At 44.8% G+C, this 14,538-nt stretch overlaps 1 protein-coding gene across 1 annotated transcript in view; it reads left to right on the top strand.

Annotated features, from left to right (window-relative positions):
• Positions 1 to 14,538, top strand: part of nek7 (NIMA-related kinase 7) — a 67,483-nt gene that overhangs the window by 6,213 nt on the left and 46,732 nt on the right. The window contains exon 2 of the mRNA XM_012825298.3: positions 13,811 to 13,883. Within this exon, the coding sequence (XP_012680752.1) occupies positions 13,830 to 13,883 (54 nt within the window). The 5' untranslated portion in view covers positions 13,811 to 13,829. The remainder of the gene's footprint in view (positions 1 to 13,810; positions 13,884 to 14,538) is intronic.

Consider the following 14,538-nt stretch of genomic DNA (forward strand, 5'->3'; position numbering starts at 1 on the left):
GAAGGATGTTCAGAAAGCACAAACGATTTTTACCATGATGTTCTCGTGTGTGTGTGTGTGTGTGTGTGTGTGTGTGTGTGTGTGTGTGTGTGTGTGTGTGTGTGTGTGTGTGTGTGTGTGTGTGTGTGTGTCTGTAGTTGTTGTTTGTAACAACTCCCCCCCTCCTTCTATCCTCCTTCCCCTTGATCTCTTTTGATTATATATAACTACAAATCCCCCAGGATATGAATCCACTTTCATGGAATTATTACAAGACACATATGCCACTGTAAACACAATAATAGTGACAGTGACAGAACAAATTTGTCACAAAATGAGACGAAAGGCACAATGAATTTGTGCCCAGGAAGAAAAACAGAGCAAAAGTACTAAAGGAAAGCCATCATAAAACAAATGCCTGTGTCCCCAGTGGCATGCCATCAGCGTTTACTGCGCCTTCCCTGCAAATGAGTCTTAATGTTTCAGCCAAGATCAGGGGCCTGCAATGTGTTTATTTGTCTTTTTGCATTTATGCATGTGTCTTTTACATTTTTGTGTGCATGTATGTGGGTTCTGGAAGATGTTCAGAATAGGCGCTGTCTCTCTGTCTCTCTGTCTGTCTGTCTGTCTGTCTCATCTGCATTCTTCCTCAGTGCCAGCCATTGCAGTGTTTGTTTCTGAGCTCTGGAGCAAGCCAAGTTGTGTAGCTCTCTCTCTCTCTCTCTTTTTTTCCCCGCCCCTCCTTTTCCTCTTCTTTGCTGGGGATGCGGGGCAGTTTAGTGTGGCCCGCGGCGCCCGCCGAGCCCCGCAGCAAGCCACAAGAATCCCCCTGGCCCAGAGTTCTCCAAACAGTGCCCCCACCCTTCGCAATGCCCCCCACCGCACCCCCCCCTCTTTTGCCTCCTCCCCACCACCCCTACCCCACACTCGGTCAGTGGGAAACAAACAGGCCTGCTGGAAGCTGCAGGAAGCAGCTTCAGCACAGACCTCTTCTCTCCCCACCTCAGAAGTCATGCCAAGCTGGAACTGGGGAGACCTTTGCCAGTGCGGTTGTGGGGCAGCGTATAAAAATACTTTACAGATGTCTGCAGCCAACCAGGCCCGCAAGCCAGCAGGGCATCTGAGCTGCTCCCGCCGAAGGCTTTTTTTTTTTTTTTTTTATAAAACGGAGGGAGTGGAGCAGGGATGGGTCTCGGGTGAGTCGGTCGGGTGTTTGGAAGGTTGTATTCAGATGAAGAGCAGGCATTGGTGAGATGATTGTGGGAATGGTGTTGGTTAAATGGGTGTGGATATGAGGAGGTGGAGGTTGAGGTGGCGGGGTTGTGCACGTGAGGCTGGAGGAGGCTGCAGAACCATCATGCTGTGTGTGTTGGGCGGGTGTCCAGTGCCGCTGACAGTTTAACAGTGAGTATTTTACAGCACAGCATGCTGACCGCTGTAAACAGGACACATTGCATGGAGACCATGTAGCGTGCCTCGCAAGTCTTGGAAGTTGGCGGCATTTGGGAAAAGGCAGATGGCACAGACTGGTGGTGCGCCTGTTTTTCTTTTTTTCTTCTTTTTTAAATAAAAAACACAGATGAAAGGCCTCTTTGAACTGGGAGTCTGTCACCACAAAGTCTGCATGTCTTTGGGTCAAAATATAGTTGAACTGCCTTAATATCGACTTTTTTCCAATTCATAAATTGTCAGCGATATGGAGTCCCATGCAATTTTTTTTTCTAGGAATTCTAGTGGAATCGGTTTTTTTCCAAGATGATGGTAACACTTGTGTCAGATGACAGCATTTTTTAACACGTATGGTCACCTTTTTTACTGAAAAAAAAATACAAGCAGACCGTGATTAAATAATATAATATAACCATAATGTTTGCAAGATATCTGGCTTGAGTCATGGTCAGTGTTTCCTTTGCATGTGATTGGTGCATGTAAATGTTCCCTGTCAGAGAAGACTGTCGCCACGCCTATATCCAAAATCCACGCCTCGGGTGGAGAGTTTCGGAAAGTTTAGGCAAGTCACCCAGGTGGAAATTTTCGCCGTCAAAATAGGGTCAAAAGAATGTTACTCATCACAGCAGTGCTGTCGCAGCATTCCAGGAAGTGTGTACGACTAGATACAGAATTTTGCAACTTGCTGAGTCAGAAATGAGGAATATTTTTGAGTTGGGTTAAATATTGGTTGATTCCCTAGATTGGGTCACTATGTCATCTGTTGGTTTAAATTCACTTTGTTGCCCCAACTGAAGTGGTAGTACCGAGTAGGCCTACTTATGTAAATCAGTCCTTACTGTAGGCACTTTACTGCAGTGAAAAGATGCACTATGGAAGATTTGTGGGAATGCATTAGCAAATATGTTTTGATAAGGCAAGGTGCGGAAATGTTTGGAAATGGTCCAGGTTTAGGAGAGCCAAAGTAAATGAATCATCTTATGACTTGTCTTATGACGATAATGGTGTCTCAGGCTATGAATGTTTGGAAAGAAGCTCTTCCTTTGGGACATTGAAGAATAAAATATTCTTTGGTTCAGTTTGGAGATCAGAACATAATGTGTGTGTGTGTGTGTGTGTGTGTGTGTGTGTGTGTGTGTGTGTGTGGGGGGGGGTGTTTGTGTGTGTGAGAACATGCTGAAGGGGTGTTTTGCCTTTGTGGATACCAGTGAGCTGAAGGAGTTTTGATGAAGTCTTGGAGTTGTGGCAGGGGGTATGGGGGTATGGCTGTCTCCTCTCTCAGTTGAAAGAGGGGGAAGTCCCTGAAGGTGTGCGGCAGGTGGTGGATGAGACGAGGGGCCGTTGGGCCCCTGGGACCCCTCTGATCCGGCGCTAGTTAGTCGCTCTGCAGTGCAAGAGCATCAGACGACAGGAATGCACCCCCTTTGCTGCCCCCCCCCCCCTCCACCCCACCCCAAATAAAAACGATAAACAACCGCAATGGACCGATCAGTTGACAGCACAGCACGCCACATCCCCGTTAACCCCCCTCTCTTTTCCGAGTGTGCTCTGCAGGGGGGTACGAGCAGACAGCCTTGGCTTTTGGAGGCCCGGCGCTTAACATGTTAATGATTCCTCAGTATGGAGGATGATTAGTTGCCTCCTCTGTGTATCATTTCCATTTCTGTTGTGTTTTTGTTGTCAGTGTGGAGGCTTTCTGATGCATTGCCTTGACCTGTTTTTGACCCCAGTCTTCAAAGACTTTAATGTAAGTCACAAAAATATAGAGACATAACATGGTCAATTAAAAGACACAAATATGTAAAACCGATTGGCAGAAATAGATCAATTGTAACAATAATGTTATTATGTAGCACTGAGGGGAGAAAGGGAAAGTAATGTTTTTTTTTTTTCCCAAGTAGCATCCTCAGATAAATAGTGTCCAGGTTTGATCCCCTACCGTGCCTCATTCACCATCTGTGTCTGAGAGTCCCTATGAAGATGACTGTCCCGCGCATAAAAGATGCACTATGATATCCATCATCAGACACTAATGAAGCATCAGCCTCTTAAAGCCTCCCACCCCCCACACTTACGCACCTCTTCCGAAAGCAGCTGAAGTTTATCACATAGGCAGTCCCTCTAGGTCAAGCTTCGTGTCCTTGACTGAGTCTCTTCTCGTTGCTATCAACAAGGATGAGAGTTAGAGGATGTCCCAAGCAGCCTCAGAGCTAGTCATCAGTGTCCGTTCCTAACAATTGGAACTTGACCTAAATATTTTGCACTGTGAGGAGCTGAAATTTGAAGGAGGATGGTCTCACTGAAATCACTGCAAAAGTACAAAAAGATATTTAAAATCTAGTACTAACGTTTCCAACACAAGACGGGCATCAGAAGATTCTCCAAATTACTTTTCTTAACCGAACTGAAGAATTCCATCTGCAGCTGTCACTCTTCAGTAATTGCCACAATTGTTCTCCTCTTCCAACCACTTTACCACCCAATGTCATTATGCAGTCATGCTTAGCGATATGCAGCTACCCTCTCAGTATATAAGATCAAGAATGACTGGGTGACTACCTTCGGACATCAAAAGTCAGCAGTGGTGTAATCCTGCCGTAAATCTTTTGCGTCTTGACAAGCCGAGGCACATTTACAATGTTAAGCTGTGATAAGTTGTCTCCTCTAAAAAAAAAAGCTAAAATACTAAAAATAAGATATAAAATAAAAGATAACCAATGTATCCTCAAGTCAAAGGTGTGGTGTTTGTTAATAGATGTTCAATTGATGTATTACATCGTTAGGCGTGCTGATACATATTTATTGATAGTGTTGTTGGTGTAATAAGTAATGGCTTTAATGTACCTTGCATCTTGCTAATGGTTTCCTAGCGATTTTACCAGAGGTGTTTTTTTTTTTTTTTAAGAAGCAAAAGGCCTTGAAACATTAGAACCTTTCTGAACAAACAGAGGTTTAATAAATAATAAATGTGTCTTGGTTTAGAGATGCAAACCGCAGACTAATGATATCCACAAATGTTTATTTAAAGTATTTTTACCTGTCTGAACTTTGGCCTAAATAGATCATAATCAAAGTGTATAACATTATTCATCATATTTATGATCAATGTATCTCTTCAGTGTCATGTCTCAAGCCTTGTTTCACTTTTTTTCTCTGTTTGAAAATGTCCAGCATTAGCTATGCATTCTCAGTAAATCAGCCCGGGAGTGTATAAGCCTAGCTCGTCTATGCTCATCCCCACTCTCACAGAGAAAGCTGGTAAGCCGTGTGTGATCCCTGAGTTTCATGTTTGCCATCTACCACAGAGGAACAAATTCCAGGAACCTTTCGTGCTGCGCATGTGAAAATACCCAGTGCCATGGATGTGCTTCTCGTCAAATCCCAACACTAACATACGACACTGACAGATAAAGCCAGACACTGCTAAGTCTAATGGAAAATCATCATAAATAGCTACAGAAGGACAAAAAGAACTGTAAGCAACACTTTCCTGCTAGTGGCTAAGCTTTAAAACTGACAATTCTTTTTTTTTTTTTACTTTTTGGTGATTGGCAGTGCGCTGTGGAATTTGTTGTCATGGTATCGCCTCTCTCCAAGCCCAGAAAGGGGACAGCCAGAGGCAAAGTGGAGATCCGCAGCCCTGTAGGCTCCTATTAGCATGACTGGAGTTAGTGGGAAGCCCCTCGAGCTGATACAAATAACAGAGACTTAGCCCGGCGGTGCCAGTTGTCACATCCAATTGTGGTGAGGGGGTGCATTGTGATAATTTGGTGGTCAGTGACATGGGCTAACGAATAAGCCCTTCATTAGACCGCAAGAGCTGAGGGTTTTGTCCAATTTCATGCAGCCAAAAGTTCACAGCTCCTAAATATACTTCGCTGAGCAATGTCACGGAACAACAGCGCTCGGCCCCTATGAGTGACTTCACAAATGGCTTTGTGGGTGTTAGAGGCTTGGAACCTAGGACTGGAACTTGGACTTGACTCCGCACATTATGCCATGAAGCACTCTCTGGAAATGGAGATTCTAGGCAAGAGTGTGAGAGTACATACAAATATTTTAAGGGGCCTTTGCAGAAATATCAATTGTTTTGTGACTTGGGTACTCGAGTTGGAGCAAATCGCTTGAGCATATGCTGAACGCAGATTTCTTGGTGCACCTCATGGAATAAGTTGTCACACCACCAGTGACTGTTTCAAAATACAGCTTTCCCCTGCTCAGTTTGTTCCAAGCAAACCCATGGACAGGGTCTGTAACTGTAATGTAACTGTTTTGCTCATCGGCCAAGGTGGCTTGTAGATGAAAAATTCCACCAGCCTATCATATTTTTTACAGAGTAAAATAATGAATTGCCCTTTTGTGTTAATACCTTATTATCTCAATGAAATACTGAAACAGATATATTATGTTGAATACACGCTTAAAGAGGCCAGAGCAAAATCTGAAGCAAAATTGTTTTAATATATTGATCAGCAGTTAATAAATTCATTAAATTCAAATTTGAACATACAACCCATCTCAAAATTCTACTGAACATTCTATTTGCTATTAGCTATATTTTAGGGGCAAACAAAAGTAAATTTGAAGTTTTGTAAATCCATTGGATGCTTTATCATTTTAATCAACGTACAGCTCCTCCTCCAGACACCTTAAAGCTCCTCCAGAGACAGTCTGTTCTTGTGCTCCTGACAGTCTGCTCAGACATGGCTGATATCTCCGTTATCTCCATTTCTCACCGAACTTTCTTTTAGGAGCTGCTTTGTCCTGGCTTACTGGCGGCAAGCGATAGTTTCTGATGTTCCGTCACCTGTTCCTCTGATTGGCAATTGTTTCTTATTTGGTGACAGTTATGGTCAGATGGTTGGTTAGATAGGCTTAGAAAAAAATGTCAGGCTCGTATAAGCCAGAGGTAGAGGCATACTAGGGGTGGGTCTTCATGGATTGTGTGTGTGTGTGTGTGTGTGTGTGTGTGTGTGTGTGTGTGTGTGTGTGTGTCAAACTTTGACACAGACATAAGAGTAGCGGAGTGCCGGTAAATCAAAATGCGTTAGAGACTCTCGGGATAGTGTTTTATTTTATGACTATTTTGGTACAAACATTTACCCGCCAGTGTGGTGGAAAGTCTTCTGAGATTTACCTGCCAAACGGAAAATCTACCCGCATTTGGCGCCTGGCGGGTGTTAATTTTGTTCCCTGCCCATGGGTATTCAGGACACCCTCTCTATGTCATTATGGTTACCTAAAACTCCCTGCTCTGGAACAGAAAATGCAGACTGCTGTGTGCCAGGCAAATGTAGTCACATCAGTGTCAGAACTATGGGCTCTGATACTTAATAATCCAAACTCTTGACCGTTGCGATCACAGGCCCCATTAGTCATATTTTCCACTGCACATTGCAGTCTTGGGTGATCATTTTGTAACCTCCATAAGGGGGAAAAACCCCGGCAAAGACCACAGAAGTTGGACCGGGCTACAGTGGGCCTGTTTATGTTCACAGCAAATGCTAGTCCTGCTTATGTTCACGGCAAATTAACTGTTTTGCTTGTGCTGCACAACATGTGGTTTTTGCGTCACCATGGAGCACCTCATGCTGCTGATGTTTTGTCAGCTCCTAATGCTCCACCCTTGCTGCTATATGAGAAGGTCTTCGGATTCGATTTAGTGTTGGAACACCAGGCTTTCTGGCAGCCATTCAGATGATTATCAGTCTGAAACGCTGAAGTTCAGTCAATACCTCAGGGCATTGTGTGGCTTGCATACAGCACAAAATGCCATCTAACATTTACTAGATTTCATAGTATTGAAGTATTGAAACCTTTCACCGAAAAAGAAAATGGGTGGAAAAAAAGAAGACCCAGGACGAGACATGTTCGAGATGCTCGTTTTCATCTCCCGTCATTCAGAAGGATGAGCCTTTTCTCTCAGACAAAAGGCAAGGAGTTTGGACCAGTTTCAGGGTGCACAATGGAAGCATTTGCATCTTTCTTAAGAGCGCGCCGCTCCGTAGTCATGAGCCTTGTCTACATCAAACAGCAGTGTGCCTAAGGGGCTGGTATCCAGTCCAGATTAATTAGCGCTGACCGGCCCTTCGTCAAGCTTTTCTGCTGTAAAACACCTGCTGAATTGACAGCGCTCTAGTGAAAGCCCTTGACGGGAGGCAGGTTGCTGGGGTTTGGTAATTCAGGGAGGGCGGCGGATGAAAGAAAAGATGTTAACAAAAAAAACACACAGCTTGTTACGCAGGTCCTTGTGCGATGCAGGACAATGGGGCTGTAAGGTGGCCAGGGCCTTTAGCTGTCTGCCAGCTCCTCTGGAGTGGCCCAGAGGAGGAGAAAGCGTGACACCTGCATGCACTTCAGCCCTGCGGCTCAATAGCAGTTGTTTGTGTGGTAGGCTGGAGGCGGAGGGGGAGGAGAGCAGGAGGAGCGAAGAGGACAACCCCTCTTGCACCTCCACAAAACACAGAGCACCAGCACAAAATAATTACAATTCCGGACTAGGATTGAAAAGGAGCACTGCCATAAGGGCATGGTACTTCAGCAGGTACTTGCTCAGCTGAAGGTCCTGAAAAGGGTATGTGGAAGACGGTCTATGTGGTGGCTGACAGCATGGCATTTAATGATGCATCAAGACTCCTCTCTCCTGGGATGTCTGTCTGTGGCTGTCCTACGCTTATATTCAGTCTGCAGTGTGTATAGTACATTGATATGTTCAACTCTTCCACTTAACTTAACATTTATCTTTCCAACTTTTTGTGTGTCCTGAAAGCTTCCTCCAGATTGCCATCACTAGTGTAGTCTGGAGTAGTCTGGAGATGAAGTAGGATGTGGTAGTAGTGTGACTGGGGGAAAACAGCCAGCTGGAAACAAGGAGCCAGTTCCCACTGGAATATCGTGGAACATTTTACGGGAACATCACAACAGTATGATGTTTTTTGGTGAAACACTCTTTAATGTGGACTTAAAAAACACTGCGGTTCTGAGAAGGACCTCCAGGGGGCATCCTCTTTGATTTTGATGACGAGGACTTATTTTAAAGGTGGACAAAGACGAGGCTAAGTGAGAGTTTGTAGGACTGGGAGGCTACTTTATGGTGGAGTAAGAGTGCTACATTCCGGTGGGGTATGATGGGTGAAGGCCTGGGACATTAATCAAGCCGGGCCCTCACATGCAGCGGGTGCTTTCGCTGTGCTATTTACTTCTGCTGGGGAATAATCATTACCCTATAAAACCTGGAAGTGAAAAATGTAAAAGAGGCCTATAAATAGTCCCTGGGCAGAAAATATGGATTGTTTGCTCTGGTACTCTCCCAGGACCGCAACGATTTATTTTTTCTTACCCACCCTTAATAAACGAGGACGATTTTAAAGAAAGAGGGACGTCTTTTGGTGCAAAGCCTCTTGCTTTTTTTTTTTTCATGTAGATTTTTCTGCTTGCGTAGTTGTATTTTTTGATGAAGTGCCCCAGTGCATGATAAGTCAATAATGCTATTCTTTCCTTAGAATTTAGTTGAAAGATGAAATGGTCAATAAAAGGGAATTTTGATCGCCTTTGAATTTGGTTGGCTTGAAAAATCGAAGGAAATATTTAATACAGGATGGTTTAATGCCTGGTGAAATGGGTGCAAATCATGCTTCCAAGCATGGGAAATTAGCATCTTGCTTCCTTCCTTTCTTCTCCCTTCAACTACCATTAACCACTTGTCTGTTCGCATCATTAGGGTCACAATGTTTGACCCTAGTTGACCTACCTTTTTAATGTGTACCATATTCATTAAGTGCACAATTGTTTTACTCCCAAATCCATGATGATGAAGTTATGACATGTTTGTTGTTTTCTTTATTTTACTTATTAACATGTATTAAACAAAGACAGAATAGAAGAAATAATTAACTAACTGACGTTTTCATATTATTTCAAAGCCTTCACAAAAATGGTCTTAACTAGGGATCCTGACTGATGGGGAAATGCGGTGATTCCCAAGCCAGATATCTGGTTGATCTAAGATCCCCAGCTTAGAACACAGAGACCCATACTTACTGAGAGGTGTAATTGGTCTTTTTTTCTGATGGCACACACTCAGCAGCTAATGATATCTGTTAGTGATTAAAATAAATTGGAGAATGTGCTGCTTTAATATCCGACCCCTCCATCATTAGACTCTTCCCCACTCAAGATCGCTACCTTTCATGGAGAAGACGGGGTGAAAACAGGGAGAGAGGGTGAAAAGAGGGAGAGTGGGAGGAAAGGGAAGAAGAAGAAAAAACACAAACTCAAAGGTTTTCACCAGTTTTTATAATCATGGACACCACTTCCACTGTTTCCCAAGGCTCAAAGAGCACTTTGATTTACGCAGTTCTCATCCAACCCCGAGTTGTCACATTCTCCCTTGTTACTGTCTCTCCGTCTCACTCTCTGTCACTCCTTTTCTTTCTGTCACTGATCGTTTGAGAAGTTTAAACAGCGATGGCTCATCACTCCATGCTCGTATGCATTGTCCTGCCGAGCTGCCACTACGCTGTGAAGTGTCTAGCGGCCAGTTCAGACACCCTTTTTCAGCAGCAGGGTCCAGTTAACAGTCGCCCTTTGACCAGGACTATTCTTGCACTTCTTGATCCTTCTTTTTTTTTTTTTTAACCTCCTCCCTTGAATTTTCCCCTCTCTCCCTGTCTCTTAAATTAATTATGCAAAAGACAGGAAATGGGGATTAAAGATGAGATGTAGCCACTCACGATCACGCACCATCTCTCTGTAAAATAGCACATTATGCTAACGAGGCTTGCTCCAGGTGAGGGTTTTTTTGGAGTTGTCGGGAGCCATGGGCTGGAGGGAGGTGAAGACCTCCTCGGGCTTCACTGGGGTTGGCTCCCTGTACGTGGGAGATGGGGGGAGGGAGGTGGTAGGAGATGAGAGGGAGAGTAGGGGGCTTGCTAACTGTGCTTTGATGGTATTACACCAAGCGTCCTCTGCAGGCAAGGAGAAGGCCGGGGAGAGTCTAATGGCACTGAGTTATTCTGATGGCTGAGTTGTTCTCATGGACCTCTGGTCCCTTGCTGATCCCTGCTTGAGAGGAAATGAAGAGCTCCCCCTCTCATACATGAGGGATGGCAGTAATGTGGGATTTTGTGCACAACCACAAAAAAAGAGATGCTTTTGTGGTGATGACCCCAAGAAGTTCAGGGCAGCATATTTAATTACCTTTACAAATGCACCCCCTATGCTCCTGCCCAGTCTAAATACCTGTACTTTATTATATTCTCTTTTTTTCTCATCTCATGTATTTATCTATTGTGGTCATGTAACTTAAACAACTCTTAGAAACACATCTTGAGTGAGTGATGACAACTAAATTCCATCCTCATAGCTGTTTGATATCTGAGTTGAATTTTAAGATGCTGGTCCCTCATGGCACCTTGACTCAAAACTGGAGGCTAATTATCAACATTATGGGCTGTCATCTCTAAATTAAAATACCAGATTCCACCTGGTAAAACTTTTTTACGGCTTGTTACGCACCACGTATGATCCACAATAGGACATATTAATGTCCTATTACCTGCTTTGTCTGAAAGTGAATGTCCTCTAAAATATTGGCATGTTTAGCCATGCTAGCCAAAAGCAATAGTGCAGTTGATGCATAAATGGAATGGGTTTGAGTTGTAGTAGCATACCTGTCAAGGAAGGAGGGCTTTTTACTGAAGGAAATGGTACACTTAAAAAACCGTGCTGTACATTTTGCATGATTTATTGTGGTTATTGTGACCCTTAGTTTTAATGCTATGGCCCTGTTATGTCTTAAATCAGGACCTAACAGAATATTTGCATCTGTAACTAATGACTTCAATTCCTACTATTCCACGATGGGAAGATTAAGAAGTGTGTCTGATCTGGCATTCTGGTGTTTGAGTACGGGTCCTGTCCAACCAGGTCATACTCCACATGGTTTTAATGTGTATGTGAATTTGTGATTGAGAGGTTAAGTATTGTAAGTGCGAGTGAGTCAGTATGTGTTAGGTTGTGTTACATTGTGTGTTTGTCTGCGAATGTGTTTTCAATTTTGCTGTGTGAGAGGGCAACTCACTGTAATCCCTCTCCTGAATCTTTGTTTTGCCAGGCGGGGCCTTGATGTAATCTGGCACTCTTAATTGATTGCGTTAAGGAAAGTGTTGGTTGGATGTGAGAGGCAGAGAAGAGAGAAGAGGCACACATGTAAATTCCCAGTTGCCCTCAGGTTATTTTGACACAGAGAATAGGTCAGGGCGTGTGTGTGTGTGTGCGTGTGTGCGTCTGTGCGTATGCGTGTGCGTGTGAGTGCGCATGTGCGTGAGTGTGCATGTATGTGCATGTGTGTGCGTGACGCAAAACGCACCAAAGCAAGGCGCAAAAAGCTGCCAGGGAGGCCAATTCTTCCCACGATGCTTCAGTCAAATGCCATGAAGGGGTCGCCGACTGCGCCCACACAGTGCGGAGCCCTGAGCTTTCTCTGTCGACGCGCGGCTGTAATCCCGAGCTTTTCACCAAGGCACCGTCTGTCATGTGCAGTACTAGTAGCAAGTCCCCTCACTGGTCCTTAGCATCTGAGTGAGCAGAGTGGAGAGTCTGGATCGCCTGTATCCTTGTGGTGCAGTAAATTACCAGTGCCATGGAAAAATAAAGATTCGAAGCAGGCTGGAGTGCCATCTATGGTGAAAAAGGCCCTTTAAACATGTAGAATGGCGACATGTCGTGTCTTTTTGGTTTCATCATGCTGAGAACCTACGGGGAATGATTTTCCTCAAGAATGCACTCTCAACAGAATACCTTTCAGATTGCATGACTACACTCCATCTAGAACCTTTGCTTCAAGGCTAATAAGACAATTCAGTGCACTTTGTCCTGTTTAAGTCCTGACTTTTCCATGTATTTGTTGGCATTCAGAGAATATGTTATGATGCTTTTCTTTATGTATTACTGAATTTAGGCCAATAAATCTAACTCTATTCTGCTTTCACCTGATTTAGGCTTCTATGTCTTTGTAATACAGTGGATAATAAGTGCGTGATTAGAGGTGGTGGGCACGCAATTTGCAGTAGTCCTCCAAATTTGATCTGTTAAAGCAAACCAAAACAAAAAATTACAAAAAATCACAAAAAAAAACCTTCCACCAAAGACCAGAAAAGGCAGAGAGATGACAACAACAACAACAACAAATCCAAACTACATCCAGTGCACCTTAAAAGCTGGACAGTGTCGTATTTGACTTTAATTAACATGATTAACCTTGCTAAATCAGACTTTTCCTTTTTTCTACACTCCCGCCTCTGTGACAACGTTGCTGGCTCACCATCCAGCAGCAGCTCTTTCCAAAAGGTTTTAATTGGCTCCAGGGCGGGGGGGGTCTCTGTGTGTGTGTGTGTGTGTGTGTGTGTGTGTGTGGGGATACCATTGTCCTGTAGATACATCGCAAGACAGACTGTGTCTCCGTCGGTGTGCTCCCCTTTTTCTTTCTTTCTTTCTTTCTCTCTCTCTCTCTCTCTCTCTCTCTCTCTCTCTTTTTCAAACGAAATGGAAGAAGACCCCCCAGCCCCCCGCCCCCCCCACCCCAGCCCTCTACTCCCTCCCCTCAGATCGGCGGGACAGTGGCGAGGCGTTGCCGTCGCCTTGTGACAGACGAACGCCGCTCGTGACAGAGTCATTAAAATTCTGACGGTTCAGCTGCGTTCGCCGCCCAGGCTGAGGCTCCCTCCGCGACACACACACACACACACACACGCACGTGCACGCGCACACACCCCATCCCCTCACCTCGCTTGGAAGCGAGGAAACACAAGGCGTATTTTGTATTTGCGTTTCTGTCACCGGCGTCAGCTAATTTATTCCCTCTGTCTGTTTTTGTCGCTGGAAAAACTCACGCCCTCCCATCCCCCGCACCCACGTGCTTCCTCAGCCGCCTCCTTGCCTCTTGCATGTTGATGTGTGTTACAGTGCCAGTGCTATATATTTACGAGCCGGCGCAGGCTGATGCACTGTTTATTTGGTGGAGTTCTGTTTGATTGTGTACTAGTGGCTGACTTTTTTAACTTTTTTTTTAAAGCATGTATTTAAAACACTTTAAATCACTTCTGATGCCTTTAACACATTTCATAGTTTTGTTAATTTGGGTAAATTGTTAAATACAGCACGGTGACTTTGATAGCTGTCAAATCGAACTAATTGCATTCGCGTAGGGGTTCAGTGTTTTGGCTGGGATAAGTCTGGGTCAGCCGGATTGACTCTGGCTGGACAGGGTAGGCCATAATACTGCCTGGTGATTCTGATACTGGTACTGATACTGTCTGATACAAGACAGACATGTTTGTTATGATGCAGTGGATTAATGTGTGTTTGTGTGTTTTGTCTGCAGGGTTTGAGCTCCTGTCAACATGAACGTAGAGCCACAAGGTCAACAGGAAGCAGTCCCGCCTTTTCAGCCAGAGGTGGGATCAGTCGGCTCATGCACTCACTTTCCTTCTCTCTGGTTTCTCTCTTTCTCATTCTCTCCGTGTCCTCCTCCACACACACACACACACACACACACACACACACACACACACACACACACACACACACTGTCTGTCTGTCTTTGTTCACTTCCTTTCTTTGTATTAGGCTCTCACACTCACAGGCACACCCTCTCACGCTGCATAAAATTCCTAATTGGATGGCTTCCAGCTTTGCCAGGCTGAATCCACTAGAAGTCTCTCTCGTTTGAACCCCCCACTCGCCCCACCGCCCATATCCTCCACTACTCCACCTATCCCAGCATGCAGCAGGGCCTGCTCTCCTCCTGTCGCCCTGCCACATCCACACATCCACCCTGCTGCATTGCCCGGTCAATCCAACCTGCTGCCTGCCCTGCGGTTGGTCATCTACACCGGCTCCTGTGTGTGTCTGTGTGTGAGTGTGTCTGTGTGTGTGTGTGTGTGTGTGTGTGTGTGTGTAGGGGGAAACGAAGGTGATAATTACATTCTCTCTCCTCAGCAGTCTTTCAGCTCTCGCCCTCCGTCAAAAGCCGAACCTACTTTTCCACCGCTGCAAGAAACACACACACCTTTATGCAGACTTTTTTTTTCAGCTCAGCATGCACAGCAG

The sequence above is a fragment of the Clupea harengus genome, chromosome 10 (assembly GCF_900700415.2).
Source record: "Clupea harengus chromosome 10, Ch_v2.0.2, whole genome shotgun sequence".
In the NCBI taxonomy this organism is placed as follows: Eukaryota; Metazoa; Chordata; class Actinopteri; order Clupeiformes; family Clupeidae; genus Clupea; species Clupea harengus.